This window comes from Chiloscyllium punctatum, chromosome 49, assembly GCF_047496795.1.
Source record: "Chiloscyllium punctatum isolate Juve2018m chromosome 49, sChiPun1.3, whole genome shotgun sequence".
NCBI classification, from domain to species: domain Eukaryota; kingdom Metazoa; phylum Chordata; class Chondrichthyes; order Orectolobiformes; family Hemiscylliidae; genus Chiloscyllium; species Chiloscyllium punctatum.
Genome location: NC_092787.1, coordinates 22,070,519 through 22,088,055, shown reverse-complemented (window position 1 = coordinate 22,088,055; position 17,537 = coordinate 22,070,519). Strand labels below are relative to the sequence as shown.

The following is a 17,537-nucleotide window of genomic DNA, read 5'->3' as shown; positions in this document are numbered from 1 at the left end:
TAATGTGCAGGGCACTGAACACCACGTATAATATAGTCATAGAGTCATACAGCACAGAAACAGAGCCTTCGTCCAACCAGTCCATGCCGAACATAATCACCAAGCTCTAACGGGAACAGAGAAGTTAGATACAGGAAAGTTGTCCCTGATAACTGGGGAATCCCAAACCAGGAATCACAGTCTAAGGATATGGGATAAACCATTTAGCACTGAGTACCAAGCCGAGTGCCTGCTTCTATAGCGTAGGGATTCTGTGATTCTATGGGGACACGTTTCTTCACCCAGAGAATGGTGAGCCTGTGGAATTTGCTACCGCAAAGTGGTCGAGGCCAAAACATTGGAGTTGGATTCAGCACTTGGAACTAAAGGGACCAAAGAATGTGGAGGAAAAGCAGGAACAGGCTCTTGAGTTGGATAATCAGCCATGAATGGCTTGAAGGGCTGAATGGCCTCCTATTCTCTATGTTTATTGAATCTTAACAGTTGCACAGTCTTTCTTCTCTCACACTATTCACTGCTTCAAATACAAAAGCACTGTAATATGGAAAACGCAAACTCACTTAGCTCTCATGAGATCCTGGTCTTTCAAAGCTGACCCTTGGAGATAAATAACTCGCTGTGACCAGAGGGGAATCTGTAACACTCTGCGCACCTGGAGATCCATCTCTGTTGGGCACAGGATGACAACATAGTAATCCTGAAACATGGAGGAGATAAAACAGCAGGCTGTTCAGATGATAAGGTCAAAGAGGGACAAACATAAATTAACAATCAACTCGGCACAGGGACAACATGATCTTTAGTTGTGATAGCTGTTATCCTCATTAATACAAAGATGAACATCTCTTTGTCTTATAAAACATTCACTACAATCTCTGGGTGATTGATACAATCAAATTCAGAAGAGTATTAGAAGTTTTCTGAACAAACTTCAGGCTAGACAAGGTAAAAACAATGACTGCAGATGCTGGAAACCAGATTCTGGAGTAGAGTGATGCTGGAAAAGCACAGCAGTTCAGGCAGCATCCGAGGAGCAGGAAAATCAATGTTTCGGGCAAAAGCCCTTCATCAGGAATACACGCAGAGTGCCTGAAGAGAGATAAATGAGAGAACGGTGGGGGTGGGGAGAAAGTAGCATAGAGTACAATAGGTGAGTAGGGGAGGGGATGATGGTGATAGGTCAGGGAGGAGGGTGGGGGAAGGTAGCAAAGAATACAATGGGTGGATGGGGGTGGGATGAAGGTGATAGGTCAGAGAGGAGGGTGGAGTGGATAGGTGGAAAAGAAGATAGGCCGGTAGGAGTCTGTTTCAGGACATGGTTGAAGAGCTTCAGGGCAGAGGAAATGATCTGGTGTTGCAGTGGGAGAGGGACTCCCTGAGATTCTTGTAGAGAGAGGAGGAAAACTTCTTCAAGGCAGGCATCATTGCAAGAGGATTTGCAGTAGGGTTAAAATCAACTAGGTAAAAACAATGACTGCAGATGGCTAGACAATCCAGTTCCTGATCAATGATCTGGTCAAGCATTGAATTAAATATTTTAGCAGCTTCCTCCATTTAAGGGGTGAATAAGTTAACAGTGACAACAAAAATGAGAATAATGAATCACACAGAAAGACAGAAAGAATAACTAACAGGACTAGACAGGGTGTAAATGGAGGAAGGATATTCCCAATGAATAGGGAGTCCAGAACTAGGGGGCACAGAAAACAGACCCTTTGATCCAACCAGTCCATGCTGAACATAATCACCAACTCTAACGGGAAGAGACAAGTTAGATACAGGAAGGATGTTCCCGATGACCAGGGAGAAGGCCATTTAGAATAGTGATGAGAAGAAACGTCTTCATCCAGAGGTTGGGAGCCTGTGGAATTCTTGGCCACAGAAAGCAGTTGAGGTCAAAATATGGAATGTTTTCGAGAAGGAGTTAGATCAGTTTGTAGGACTAATGGGTTCAAAGGGCATGGGGAGAAAGTGGACTGAATGCTGTGGATATTAGATGTGATGCCAATCAGGTAGCTGCGTTGTCCTGGATGGTGGCCCTGAGTGTTGTTGGAGCTGACCCCATCTAGGCAAGTGAGGAGTATTCCATCACACTCCTGACTTGTGCCTTGTTGATGGAGGACAGGCTTTAGGGAGTCAGGTGGGTTACTCCTGTAGCCACTGTGCTTATATGACTGGCCAATCATGTTTCTGGTTCATGGTAACCCCCAGTGTGTTAATAGTGGGGGACTCAGTGATGGTAACACCACTGAATATCAAGGGGCAATAGTTGGACTTTATCTTACCTTCGCCCACCTATCGCCATCCTACCTACTTTCTCTTTTCCCCACACCCTGCATTTATCTCTCAGCCCCCATACCCTCTCCCCAGTCCTGAAGAAGGGTTATGCCCAAAACATCAACCCTCTAGCTCCTTGGATGCTGCCCGGCCTGCTGTGCTTTCTCCAGCACCTCGATTCTTCGACTGTGTCTCTCCAGCATCTGCAGTCAACACTTTCTCCTTGAAGGCTATTGCCTGGCACTTATGTGGTGTGAATTACTGCTTATGAGCCAAGCTTAGATGTTAACCAACTGAGTGGGGAAAGAGAGTCACCTCAGGCTTGACACAAGGCACAAGGAAGCTGAAACTAATCTGTACAATTCCTTAACCTAAGCCGGCCTGACAGAGGTGAAGATCTTGGTTCACTAATGTCCTTTAGGGAAGGAAACTGCCATCCTTACCTGGTCTGGTCCACATGTGACTCCATACCTACAGCAATGTGGTCAACTCTTAACTGCCCTCTGGGCAATTAGGGATGGACAATAAATGCTACCTGGTCAGCAACACCACATCCTGGGATTGAATGAAAAAAGGGCTTTGTCTTATTCGCACCTTCTTATGGAAATCAGAGATTGTTTTCCATAATAGCAAAATTCCAATCTACACTTCCTATATGTGTTCTTCTCAAACAATTACAATGACTACAATTATCTGAACAGCCAATCACTTGTTTTCTGGACTGATCCTGTTGATTGGTTTCTCTCCAGGAACTGCAATTTTTCCCTCCCTTTCTGCCTACACTGTATCAATCTGTACTCAAATATATTTCCTTCAAATGACTGCTCTATAATTACATAAAGACAAAACATGAAATGTCGTCAATGTCTATTTCACACTGTGACTGAATAGAGCACTGATGGGGTGACTATTTAGTTTCGGAACAGAATAGATTTCAGTGATATCCGGTCTGTGAAATTCCAAGGGGATTCTCAGTGTCTCTGAGGACACCCAGGAGGGATTACAAGTTGTGAGCCAGACAGTGCGCTGAGATGCTACAGTTTGATTTAAGTAGTTTATAACCAGCCAGGGTTTTAATCGCAGCTTCGGATAATCTTGCAGGGCTTTCTTCTTTCAGTTAGCGCAGGACAAGTTAATCATCCCTTTATCGGGCTCTTCAAAAGTGCACAAGAGCTGCAACAGGTTTTCATCCTTTTAATTACTTAGTGAAGAACTTAACACAGAAAGGAAATAACATGCAGATTACTGAGTGGATAAAGTGGCAAGGTAAGGTGGGGATGAGTATAAACATGTGTACCATATTTATGGAGCCACGCTGACAGTAATGTAATAACAGTTATTATAGTAATTATGTATTTATTGCATAATTAGCAAAATCTTGGAGCTGAGCAATATCCTCTTTGTTTACTGATTAATCCTCCATGTAGCCTGTAGAGGGAACAATCCTTGGGAATGTACAGCATTGTTTGTCTGGCTGCAGGTGTGCACGAGGGTTTTATACTAAGGCCCCACAGGGGAGGTTATCATTATATTGCATTAATTCCATGAGTGCAGATTCCTCTTTCTTTTTCCATGTAGTCCAAACAAGCATCTGAGGTGACTTTTAAAGTGATATAACAAAAGTAGCAAGGTTCATTTAAGAAAAAAAACTTTCACACTCAGCGAGTACTTAAGGTCTGGAATGCACTGCCTCTAACTATTGAGCAGGTAGGTTCAATACTTGAGGTATTGAAGGGGGCATTGGATGATTATTTGGATAAAAATGAAAAAGCAGGAGATTGGCATAAGGTAACGACATTCAGTTGAAGAGGCAGTGCAGGCACAATAGACCAAATGGCCTCCTTCCTTGTCTTAACACTTCTGTAATTCTGTGACCAATGACATTCATTTAAAAAAAGGGATTAAAGCATTACAATCTCCTTCCAGTTGGCTTGTCAAAACACCATCTGTAGAGCCAGTTTCCAAACATTAATGGATATAAACTTGGTCATATACAGTTTAATAACTTTTGAAGATGTGATCCTTGACTCACAGGCAGAATCTATTCTCCCAGGTAGAGAGCACAGAGTTGGCACAATCCCCAGCTCTATAAAACCAACCTAGGGTAAGCATTTATTTTCTATTGATGGATCTCCTCCATATCATTTAGGAACAATAAAAAAAAGAGATTTGTATTAGTGTAGGTTGACTCCAAATGATATAATACTAATCTTGAATATACTTCAAAATCTGCTGTTACAATAAACAAAATGTGGTAAATAATTGGTGCACAGCATGCTCCCAGAAACAGATATGTAATAGTGACCACAAAATCTGCTGTTGTAAAATTGATTGAGGAATACCTTTGGCCAGAACAGTGAGGGTAACTCTCCTGGTCTTTGTTATTTGGGAGAAGAGGACCTGAGTACTGATGGAAAAAAGACGAATTTTGACAAAGCTTTTGGTATTGCATGGCAATTCACGAGAACACCCATGTAAGGAGACAACAACATACATGCTTTAGGAGAAGACAGCGCTGATTGTTGGAAAGAGGACTGGTAGAGGTATTGTCATGGAAAGTAGAGTCATGATGGAAAATGAAGTCATGCTTTATGCACACATTGTGCCTGATTTAATTCAATAAAAGAGGTCACAGCTATTGCCTAGTTCATTTCTCAGCGTAATACTGTGACCTGCCTGGCTTAAAATTTGAACAAAGTTTAGCAGTCAACTGTCAATCATTGTTATCTGGTGCATTCTCCATCACAACAATCTAACAATCAAAATCCACTTGCCAACTAATCAGTATTCCCTTCTCATATAGCATAAAATGTTGCTTCCTTTTCACTGGTATTCTTGTGTAACGTCCTGATGAGCATAAGATGAGACGTTTTGAGAAAACCTTCGCCTGCTTTTCTTTGAAAAAGTGCCATGTGATCCCTTCCACCCAGCTTCAGGAGAGATGGGATCTTAATTTAATCCTTTATCAAAAACAAGTCACCTCCGACCAGAACATAGAACATAGAACATAGAAAAATACAGCGCAGTACAGGCCCTTTGGCCCTCGATGTTGCGCCGATCCAAGCCCACCTAACCTACACTTGCCCACTATCCTCCATATGCCTATCCAATGCCCGTTTAAATGTCCATAAAGAGGGAGAGTCCACCACTGCTACTGGCAGGGCATTCCATGAACTCACGACTCGCTGAGTAAAGAATCTACCCCTAACATCTGTCCTATACCTACCACTCCTTAATTTAAAGCTATGCCCCCTCATAATAGCTGACTCCATATGTGGAAAAAGGTTCTCATGGTCAACCCTATCTAAACCCCTAATCATCTTGTACACCTCGATCAAGTCACCCCAGACCTCCTTTTCTTCAATGAAAACAGCCCCATAAATAACATCCCAAATTAACTAAATTGTGTTATTTTGTTATGCAATGTAAAGGCATTTAAACAAATTCTTTTGAATAAAATGCTAAAATGTCTTGATATTATCATTCAAATGTTTAAAGTCTTTACACCTACATACTATGTTGCTTTAATGATCATATTACACCGTTTGAGCTTGTACAGAATAATTTTCCTGTTAAATAACAGGAATAGAATTTAAATTCTGACACATCAGACATTTGTGTGATTATGTCCTGTTCCTTAACTGTTGATGGATCTAATTAGGGAAGAGTGAAAGCTCAAATTGTATACCAGCTCAATATAAGTGCAGAATCCTTGGCCCCAGGCAAAACTAAAGGTGATGCAAGATGTGAAAACAGTCGTTGGTCAATTTTTACCTGAAGCCTGGGGTGAGCGTAGAATTCGTTGAGGAAATCCATCAACAAGTCGATCTTCAAGGAGCTGACACATAGTACAACGTGTTTCTCAGTTTGTGCTCGGTGTCGGCTGTAATTACCACCAGATTTCTGTCTCTCCATCCACAGGTAAACGAGTTCTTCAAACTGAGGGGGAAAAGATCAGGTTATATTTCATCAACACCAACCAGAAAGGAAATTGGCAAAGTTCCAAGTCGACTGCTCTAGCGTTCAGTCTAAGAGTCATAGTCTAAGGACACAGAGCCATTTAGGATTGAGAGGAGGAGAAATCTTGGTGAGCCTGTGGAATTCTCTACCATAAAGAGTGGTTGAGGTCAAAGCATTGAATATTTTCAAGAAGAAGTTAGGTATAGTTCTTAGGGCTAAAGGGGTTAAAAGGGTATGGGAAGAAAAAGAGAACATTGGATGATCAGTTACGATCATATTGAATGGTGGAGCAGGTTTGAAGGGCTGAATGGCCGATTCCTGTCCTAATTTCTATGTTTCTTTGAGTAATATTACCTTTGCATTGGTTTGAATTAGAATTTTAAAGGGCATTACTGTGAAGATAAAATGTGAGGGATGAGGAGGATTGTTACAAATCATTGAAATCAATAATGACTGCAATGTTCCACAACAGGAAGTTTTATATTTTACAATGGAAGTTGATGCAGTTGTTTTCTTAATTCATTCAGTGAATACGTACAGTGTTAATAATTAATTGGCATTGAGAAGGTGTGGTACTGGACATAGGAACATACTGATGATGTCACAGGACTGACAACCTTGAGACCTAGACTAATGATCCAGAAAATTGTGTTCATACCCTACTCTGGCCTCTGGGGAATTCAAAATGAATGAATTAAAAATTGACTGGAATGTGAAACCAAAAACAACTTGAATCAGTAATTTTGGTGAGGAAAATGTCACAATTGCAAAGACCGATTTGGTTCACTATTGGGAGGAAATCCACTGCTGGTACTATGGCTTTAAGAGGTGTATTTTGTCCTTTTGTTTTGAAGAGAGGTTTTATGAGAGGGGTGATCAGCTGTCTATTTTAATCCATAAAGTAAACAGCTTATGAGGCCTTGCTTTTCTTAAAAACAATAGTAGCTGCCTGAACGGGTGAGGTCAAGCTCCAACAAAGCCAGGATGTTTAGTTTTGGTTGTTCAATCGCAATTGCTGGACTCTTGAAGCTGGGTTTGGAAAGTGCAATACATCTCTCCTTATTACTCCCTCTGAGTTTTTTCTGGACTTGCAATTTGGCAGTGAGACAATCTATTTTACGGAATTTGCCTTTGCCAAGGGTGTGTTTATGGGATGTTACTATAGTGGACCAGTTATGGTTTAGTAGTCAAATAATCTATTATTCTGTTAAGTTTTCCAATAAACTTAAGTTATTCCAATTTGTTCTTTCTTTTGCTGCATTTTAACTATGTGTATGAATAGTGTATGTTGCTTCAAGACGGAAAAATTGACCAATCGAATTCCATCCGGAATGCAACACCTGACATTTGCCTTTAAAATAAGGAATCGTCACGGTCTAGGCCATCTTGCTAATATTTTGAGGGGATGTGGTTCAATACAACTGTCCTTCCCTGGTCTGGCCCATGTGTGAGTCCAGACCCACAGCGATGTCCTCTGAAATAGTTGGGCAAGTCACTCACAGGTATTGAACTGTGAGAAAAGAATTAGCTCAAGCAGCAAAATAATTATGCAAAAGTGAGCTCCAGTCGAACCCAGGGGAGATAAAAAATGATATTTCTTCTTGCATCATTACTTGCCAGATGCTCAAATGTCTAATTTACTTATTTTTCAAAACATGGAGAGTCCGTCTGAGAAAAACATGTCGGTAGTGATGAGCTACAATTTCTGTGTTTTGCCAGCTTATCATTTGTTCACTAATCCCTCACTCATGATTTCAGATCAGTCTTTTCATTGTCTCAGCTGAGGTTTGAAGTTTTCCATATTTGTTATCAGAGCATAGGAGTGAAGCGTTTTCAGAATTAGGATTTGTTTGATTGAGACTAATCTAATTAATACAGTTAGATAGAATTAATGGCTGAGAATAATAAAAAAAAATGATAACTTGTGCCTTGATGATTTTATGATCTTGTAAGTTAAAGACTGAAAGGTATCTTCAATGAAACAGTCAGGAATTTCCTTTATATACATTTTGAGACTTGAGACAGGTGATAAATAAAAATAACCCAGCTGGATTCCAGTGTTCTTAGGCTTGCACATGTGATTTTCTGTTGGTTCATTCTACAGTACCAATACATGTTTTATTTTAATGGCACGTTAAGTTAATTCTAAATATGCCTGTTCCTGTTTCTGAGGGACAGATGATGTTCTTCCACTCCAGAGTGGTTGTGACTCAAGTAGTGAAACAGACGAATGCTTGATTCACACAGTCTGCCACATCTTTAAAACAAAATATTTATTTGTGGACTGAAATAGAAAAACAACTCTTTTGAAAGCCAAGGACCATTGGATTAGGGTTACATTAACCAAGGTTCATTGGAGGATCTTGCACTTTTTAAAAGTAAGCAATCTGATATTCATTGTAAATGTTGTTTGGACAGCTGTTGGTTCAGGCAATAGGGAAAGAATCATAAAATCCTTACAGTGTGGAAACAGGCCATTCGACCCAACAAGTCCATACTGACCCCCCCAAAGAATATCCCACCAGACCCATCCCCTTACCCTATCACTTTATATTTTCCCTGACTAATGCACTAACCGAACATCCCTGAACACTACAGGCAATTTAGCGTGGCCAATTCACCTCACCTGCACATCTTTGTATTAGACAATAGACAATAGACAATAGATGCAGGAGTAGGCCATTCTGCCCTTCGAGCCTGCACCGCCATTCAATATGATCATGGCTGATCATTCCTAATTAGTATCCTGTTCCAGCCTTATCTCCATACCCCTTGACTCCACTATCTTTAAGAGCTCTATCCAATTCTTTCTTAAAAGAATCCAGAGACTGGGCCTCCACTGCCCTCTGGGGCAGAGCATTCCACACAGCCACCACTCTCTGTGTGAAGTAGTTTCTCCTCATCTCTGTCCTAAATGGTCTACCCCGTATTTTTAAGTTGTGTCCTCTGGTTCGGCACTCCCCCATCAACGGAAATATGTTCCCTCCTGCCAGAGTGTCCAATCCTTTCATAAGCCTATACGTTTCAATCAGATCCCCTCTCAGTCTTCTAAACTCAAGGGTATACAAGCCCAGTCGCTTCAGTCTTTCCGTGTAAGGCAATCCTGCCATTCCAGGAATTGACCTCGTGAACCTACGCTGCACTCCCTCAATAGCCAGAATGTCTTTCCTCAAATTTGGAGACCAGAACTGTACACAGTACTCCAGGTGTGGTCTCACCAGGGCCCTGTACAGCTGCAGAAGCACCTCTTTGCTTCTATACTCAATCCCTCTTGTTACGAAGGCCAGCATGCTATTAGCCTTCTTCACGACCTGCTGTACCTGCATGCTTGCCTTCATTGACTGGTGTACAAGAACACCCAGATCTCTCTGAACAGCCCCTTTACCTAATTTGATACCATTGAGGTAGTAATCTGCCTTCCTGTTCTTGCCACCAAAGTGGATAACCAGACATTTATCCACATTAAACTGCATCTGCCATGCATCTGCCCACTCACCTAACTTGTCCAGGTCACCCTGTAATCCCCTAACATCCTCATCACATTTCACCCTACCACCTAGCTTTGTGTCATCAGCAAATTTGCTAATGTTATTGCTGATACCATCTTCTATATCATTTACATATATTGTAAAAAGCTGCGGTCCCAGCACGGATCCCTGCGGTACCCCACTGGTCACTGCCTGCCATTTCGAAATGGAGCCGTTAATCACTACCCTTTGTTTCCTATTAGCCAACCAATTCTCTATCCAATCTAGTACTTTGCCCCCAATCCCGTGCGCCCTAATTTTACTCACTAACCTCTTGTGTGGGAAGAAACCAGAGAAAACCACACACAGACATAGGGAGAATGTACAAACTAGGCTGGAATCGAACCCTGGTTCCTGACACTGTGAGACAGCAGTACTAACCACTGAGCCACCGTTCCACCCACACCTGGTTACTGACAAGCTGCAGCCAGGGCTGTGTATAAATGGAGATTTCACTGGCACCAAGCGGCTGATAAAATGACGTAGGAAGGATGTTTCCTCATGTGGAGCAATTTAGAACAAGAGGCCATAGTTTTAGGATAAAGGGCAGCAGGTTTAAAACAGAGTTGAGGAGAAATTATTTCTCTTAAAGGATTGTGAATCTGTGGAATTCGCTCCCCCAAAAGCCCAGGTAGTTGGCCAAGGAGGAAGGTTACAATATTGGGTGACGGTCCTGCTGCTATGACTCTCCAGAGAGGGCAGAAGTGATCAGGAGATGGGCTTCAGAGAGGGGGCAGCAGAAGGAAGTTGGGGGGGTGTAGGGTGGTGGAGCTTTCAGCATTGGAGTTGAGCCAGGATGAGCTCTGCTACATATCCTCACTCCCTTACTGCTTAAGCAAAGGGTCTGCTTCAGGCAAAGACTCTGTGTGGAATCATTCTGCCTTTATTAACCCTTGGATACAATACCTCCAATACACAATGACAATGGGATCAGGTTCCTCGCCACACCCAATGCTCAGGCACTCTTCACTTTGTATCTGAAAAACAGCTGCCATACTATCAGCTTAAGAACATAAGAACGAGGTGCAGGAGTAGGCCACCTGTACCTACCCTTGAGCTTGCTCCGCCTTCAATAAAATCATGGCTGATCTTTTCATGGACTCAGCTCAACTTACCTGCCCTCTCACCATAACCCTTAATCCCTTTACTGTTCAAAAATCTATCTAGCTTTGCCTTAAAAACATTCAACGAGGTAGACTCAACTGCTTCACTGGGCAGGGCATCCCTCAGATCCACAACGCTTTGGGTGAAAACGTTCTCCTCAACTCAGTCCTAAATCTGCTCCCCCTTATTTTGAGGCAATGTCCCCTAGTTCTAGTTTCGCCTGCTAGTGGAAACAACCTCCCTGCTTCGATCCTACCTCTTCCCTACACCAGGTCTCCAATGAATAAATGCCCAGTCTACTCAGTCTCTCCTCATAAGCCAACCCCCTCAACTCTGGAATCAACCTGGTGAACCTCCTCTGCACCCCCTCCAGTGCCAGTGCATCCTTTCTCAAGTAAGGAGACCAAAACTGCGCACAGTACTCCAGGTGTTGCCTCACCAGCAGCCTTTCCAACTTTTCAAGACAATGAATTTCCAGATGTGTCGGCCCACATTGTCAGTTAAGATGGGGCGTGTGAATGAGACGCGCATGTTACATTGATTATACAGGTCAACAACATGCCTCAGGAACAGCTTGTCATCTGAAAGAACACCCCCATTTAATTCCTGTCAGATGCACCCTTCAAATGAAGGGAAGAGGAGTAGAAAGAAAAAGCCTTGGAAACCTCAAAAGAGATAAACTACACTGTAGCAGGGGACCCAAAGCAGTGGTAGGGGATTGGTCTCACATTATGTACCCCATTAGATTCAGTTCAGTAGAAAGTGGGGATAGAAGGGTAATGCGGTAGAAAACCAGTTCAAGGCCTGCCCAGCCAAGGTTGGAATTTCACCCCAAATGCATGGTGCATATCCATTGGCTGGACTACGGGCTGGTAATGCAGAATGATACCAACAACGTGGGTTCAATTCCCACACTGGCTGTGGCTACCATGAAAGACTGTCCTTCTGAACCTTTCCCATCCCCTGAGGCACAGTGACCCTCAGCCTAAGCCATCACCAGTCATCTCTCTCCAATGAGAGAGCAGGGGTATGGTGACTGTACTTCTAACAGCATTGATGGAGTGCAGGCAGAAGGAAGACTCCGTCCTCTCAGTTAAGGAATGCTTCATAACACCGAGCAATTTATTGTCCTTCAGGAAACATTTGCACTGATAAAGTCAGCAAATAGATAAACAGCAAACTTGCAAGAATGTCCCATCAGCCTGGCTTGTCACCTACCTGGAGAGGCAATACAACTAAAGCAACGCAAATCATTATGACAACGAGGAGTTGTGAAAGCCAGATCCTAGGAGTCACGTCACCATATCCAACAGTAGAGAAGGTGACGATGCAAAAGTAGAGGGATTTGAAAAGGCTGAGGTTGCCTCCTGCTCTCTCCAAGTGTTGGATTCCACATGTCCTGTAAGGTTAAATGGAGCAATTAAAGGTTAGCATTTCAACAAGGCACTAGAGTTAACTGCTAAACTTCGGAGTTGATCTTAACATTTTCTGCCTTTTTCACTTCAGCTTTCCTGTAAACAATTGCACAAAAACCTGAAATGCTGTCCTACATCCTCCACGTGACTATTGTGTGTGTACAGAATTAGGCAGGAGGAGGATTCAGGAAACATTGCTTCATCACACACAAAAAACCCCATTCCTGTCCACACCCAAAATACAGATACCAGCTACAGTCACTGACCTGATTATGATTGTGTTAGCACAGGAGCCTGTTAACCACAAGACATCACTCTACGTAAGATGAATTGGCTTACAGCTGGCTAGGATTCAAGCCAGGGCTTTATTTTGTACAAGTCCCACATTATCCCAATAAAATCATGAGCTAGCCTTTTGTTTGGTATTTATTAATGGGTTGGGGGCATCTCTAATAAAGCCGGTATTTATTGCCCGTCCTTAACTGCGCTTGAGAAAACTGCATGAGATGCTTCAGTAAAAACACAGTGTTGGAAATACTCAGCAGGTTTGGCAGCATCTGCAGAGAGAAATACATTAACATTTTAGCTTCAATATGACGAACCATCTCTGAATTCCAAGCCACTTCTGAATGAGAGGCATTTCCTGAAACTCCCTCCCTAAAAACACAATGGATACCACTGGTTCATAGTTCTTTGAGCTACGGGGATCAAAGAGTATGGGGTGAGAGTGGGAATAGGGTTGAATGATCAGCCATGATCATACTGAATACTGGAGGATGCCAAATGACCTACTCCTTTTCCTACATTCCATGTTTCGATGTTTATACCATATGGACCGCAGCAGTTCAATAAGATTGGCCTTCACAAGGATAATTAGGGATAGACAATAAACGTGATGCCCAAGGAGAGTAATCATAGTCACCATTATTAATGTTATCAGTCCAGATTGATTTCATTGACTAAGTTCCAGCTGTGATACTGGGAATGAGCTCATGTTGCAGAGAAGCATTGTTTTCCTTAATCCAGTTACATTACATGATCTTACCTGTACACAGTGTACGTAGCAGCAACAGTGCAATCATCGACCAATTGTAGATTACCATCCCTGAGCTGTGTTCCATGCTCTGAATAAAGATCAACCAGGTCTTTGGAATTGGTTTAGCTCAGTTGGCTGGATCATTGATTTACGAGAACCGCATGGGTTTGATTCCCATCACTGGTTTTTGGGTTACCATGAAGGACTTGCCTGAGGTCTAGTGGCCCTCAGGTTAAGTCACTCCCAGTCACTTCTCTTGCTAATAAGAGAGTAGCTCCTATGGTCTGGTAAGACTATGGCAACACAACAACAACTGGGTCTCACTGCTTAGCTCCACTAACCAACAAATTGTGATTGCTAGCCATACTATAAATATTTTGAGTCTGTTAGATAATTTTCTTCCTGTCAATCATATTCCCTAAATAAAAATTATGGCCAACCCAGCTATGTCCCAATTATCATCGAATCTAACTGAAAATTAAAAAAAACTGATTATTTAGTCATTATCATAAAGCTGTTTGCTGAGAGTTGGCTTGGTGCAGTTTGGCTGCTGTATTTCCTAACTACAACAGTGACTACATTTCAAAGGGACTACATTTCGAATGAAAAGCTTTAGGATGTCCTAAGTTTGTGGACTGTATTGCTCACATTTAAGCCACCTCTTTTTTTGAACTACTTAAACACTGATCCTACTGATACATCTTTCTGAGTATGTTGCAAATGAGCTTAAATGACTGATAACACACTCTCGACTGAATTATGTAATAAAACCGTGATGAACCCATGATCACAATAAACAAAGACACGAAAGTCACTCCAGCCGGTGTTCAATCCTGATCTTCCCAATATTGACCATTGTCTGTCCTTTTAACTGTACATTCCATATTCCAATGAATACATTTGAAGTTATTAACTCATTTTGACAAAGACATTTACTCTTTCATTTTGTATCTCAATTTCTTTGACTAATATAAGGAAATGCCCACCTAAATCTAATACTATATTAATTGGTAAAATTCTTGAGCTGGGGATTCCACAGAATCTTACAAGTCAAGCAGACTCTACTCCCAAATGTATTTTAAAACACAACCACTGATACTTCCTAATGTGAAATTAAAACAAAAGCAAACTATTTAGAGCAAAGAAGAGCTCTGATTCACCAAAAATAGGCTTGTCATTCTATTAGGCACATATATAAATGTGAAAATGTAGAAAGCTGAACTCCCAATTAGGGGCTATTAGAATCAGTGTTATGACAATTATGAAGAATTTACAGTCAAGGCAAGCCATGTGGAACAGTATGAAATACATTATGAATTCTGAAATGAATAGCAACCACACAATTACCAACACCTACAAATTTCCTATGGTATTATACTGCCATGTTAAAAAAAAATCACTCATCTCTAGCAATCTCACAGTAATTAATGTTCTGTTCTATAAAAGCTTTCTTCGAAGCTGAAATGACGCACATGGGTTGGAAAATGACAGATAATTCTGCTCAAGGTAAATCTTCCGACTTGTATTTACATAGCACCTCATCACTTTTTGACAAAATGTCTCCCTCTGTCTCTAAGAGGTGTGCAGTGATAATTGCCATATAGTTAAACATAGCATCCATTCTCTGACAGTCATACCACAGCAGTATGCCTTAGCTCTAACCTCTGGTGTTGTTGGTTGCAAGAGAAATGTTGGTCAGTGTCATTTGAAGAGTAGTACAGCTAGATATGTAACAGTTAACCCAACCAAAATGCAGACAAGAAAATTCACATGTTTCACATTCAAAAACAGGGAGCTCGATGCACTTAATGATGTCTAACCATGTGTTCCACACCTGACCCTATCAAAAACCAATATAAAATTCGACCCTGTAGCATTCTCTGCCACAAAATGGGGTTGAGGTCTAAAATTTGAATTATTTCAAGAATGAGTTCTATATAATTCTTAGGGTTAATGGGTTCAAAGAGAATGGAGTGAAGGCAGGAACAGGAGACTGAGTTGGATGATCAGCCATGATCAGACTGACTGGTGGGGCAGGCTCAAAGGCCTACTCTTGCTCCTAGTTTCGATGTTTTTGTAAAAAAAGACCAGTTTTCTTTTACTATCTGCATGACGACATTGCCTCAGCACCTCAAAATCTTTCAGCAAGAAACCTAAGAGATTCTGCAGTTGTCTTAAAACTTTTCCATTCAGTCTCAAGAAAATGCCAGCAACAGGGATTTATATTATCACTTCATCAAGCTGTTGAATTGTTTCACAGATAGGTATCGTTTGGAGTACTCTGTCTCGAACACAGAGTTTTAAAAGCAAGGTTAATCATCACATGCTGCATCTGGATTTCAGGCACATCCATTTAAATTATGGAAAATCTATTATTTTGCTGTGCAGTGTACAATCATTATATGCTGCAGTGCAATTTCTGTAAACCATTCTATGCTTTCAGAGACCTCTAAGGTCAGATTTGTGAGCTGCTTGCTTTGTTGCATTTTCTTTCAGATGCAGCCCATTGTCATGACACTTAGATATCAAGAGCCAAAATCTGGACTTGAAGAACAAAGGCTACAAAAGGGAACTGGTGATGTGGTAATTCTGGCAAATCAGCCAAACAAAGAGGAGGTTTCGCTTCCAGTGCCCAAGTATTAAATGCTACAGAAGTGAGATTTTACAAGATCAGAGTATTTGAGGGGAAAGGGGAGGTAATGGCCTAGTGGTATTATCGTTGGACTGTCAATTCAGAGACACAGGTAATGTTCTGGGGACCTGGACTCAGACCCTGCCATAGCAGATGATAAAAACAATGACTGCAGATGCTGGAAACCCCAGATTCTGGATCAGTGGTGCTGGAAGAGCACAGCAGTTCAGGCAGCATCCAACGAGCAGCAAAATCGACATTTCGGGCAAAAGCCCTTCATCCATAGCAGATATGTCATTTGAACTCATGAATACTTTTCATCAGTATTCACACTGGAATAAGACAATGTTGTCAAGGAGAATACTGAGATACAGGCTAATAGACTAGATGGGATTGAGGTTCACAAGATAGAGGTGTTAGCAATTCTGGAAAGTGTGATAAGTCCCCTGGGCCAGATGGGGTTTATCCTAGGATTCTCTGGGAAGCCGGGGTGGGGGGAGATTGTGGAGCCTTTGGCTTTGATCTTTATGTTAACATTGTCTACAGGAATAGTGCCAGAAGACTGGAGGATAGCAAATGTTGATCCCTTGTTCAAGAAGGGGAATAAAGACATCCTTGATAATTATCGACCAGTGAGCCTTGCTTCGGTCATGGGTAAAGTGTTGAAAAAGGTTATAAGAGATAGGATTTATCATTATCTAGAGAGAAATAAGTTGATTAGGGATAGTCAGCACGGTTTTGTGAAAGGTAGGTCATGCCTCACAAACCTTATTGGATTCTTTGAGATGGTCATCAAACAGGTGGATGAGTGCAAAGCGATTGATATGGTGTATATGGATTGCAGTATGACATTTGATAAGGTTCCCCATGGTAAGCTATTGCACAAAATATAGAGGCATGGAATTGAGGTGATTTAGTGGTTTGGATCAGAAATTGGCTAGCTGAAAGAAGACAGACAGTGATGGTTGATGGGAAATGTTCATCCGGGAATTCAGTTACTAGTGGTGTACTGCAAGGATATGTTTTGGGGCCACTGCCGTTTGTAATTTTTTTAAATGACAAAGATGAGGGCGTAGAAGGATGAGTTAGTAAATTTGTGGATGATATTAAGGTCGATGGAGTTGTGGATAGTGCTGAAAGATGTTGCAGGTTACAGAGGGACATAGATAAGCTGCAGACCTGGGCTGAGAGGTGGCAAAAGGAGTTTAGTGCAGAAAAGTGTGAGGTGATTCACTTTGGAAGGAGCAACAGGAATAAAGAGTACTGGACTAATGGCAAGATTTTTGGTAGTGCAGATGAGCAGAGAGATCTTGGTGTCCATGTGCATAGATCCCTGAAATTTGCCATCCAGGTTGATAGAGTTGTTAAGATGGCATTTGGTGTATTAGCTTTTATTGGTAGAGGGATTGAGTTCTGGAACCATGAGGTTATGCTGCAGCTGTACAAAACTCTGGTGCGGCCGCACTTGGAATATTGCGAACAGTTCTGGTCACAGCATAATAGAAAGGATTTGGACGCTCTGGAAAGGGGTCAAAGGAGATTTACGAGGAAGTTGCCTGGTATGGAGGGAAGGTCTTATGAGGAGA

General features: G+C 41.8%; 1 protein-coding gene across 9 annotated transcripts in view; it reads right to left on the bottom strand.

Moving 5' to 3' along the window:
- The window catches only part of kcnt1b (potassium sodium-activated channel subfamily T member 1b), a 412,195-nt gene that overhangs the window by 109,109 nt on the left and 285,549 nt on the right, over positions 1-17,537 (bottom strand). For all 9 annotated transcript variants that reach the window (XM_072565807.1, XM_072565812.1, XM_072565806.1 and 6 more), the window contains 3 exons: positions 12,087-12,267; positions 6,052-6,216; positions 561-697 (listed from right to left, as the gene is read on the bottom strand). In XM_072565807.1, coding sequence (XP_072421908.1) covers positions 561-697; positions 6,052-6,216; positions 12,087-12,267 — 483 coding nt within the window. The remainder of the gene's footprint in view (positions 1-560; positions 698-6,051; positions 6,217-12,086; positions 12,268-17,537) is intronic.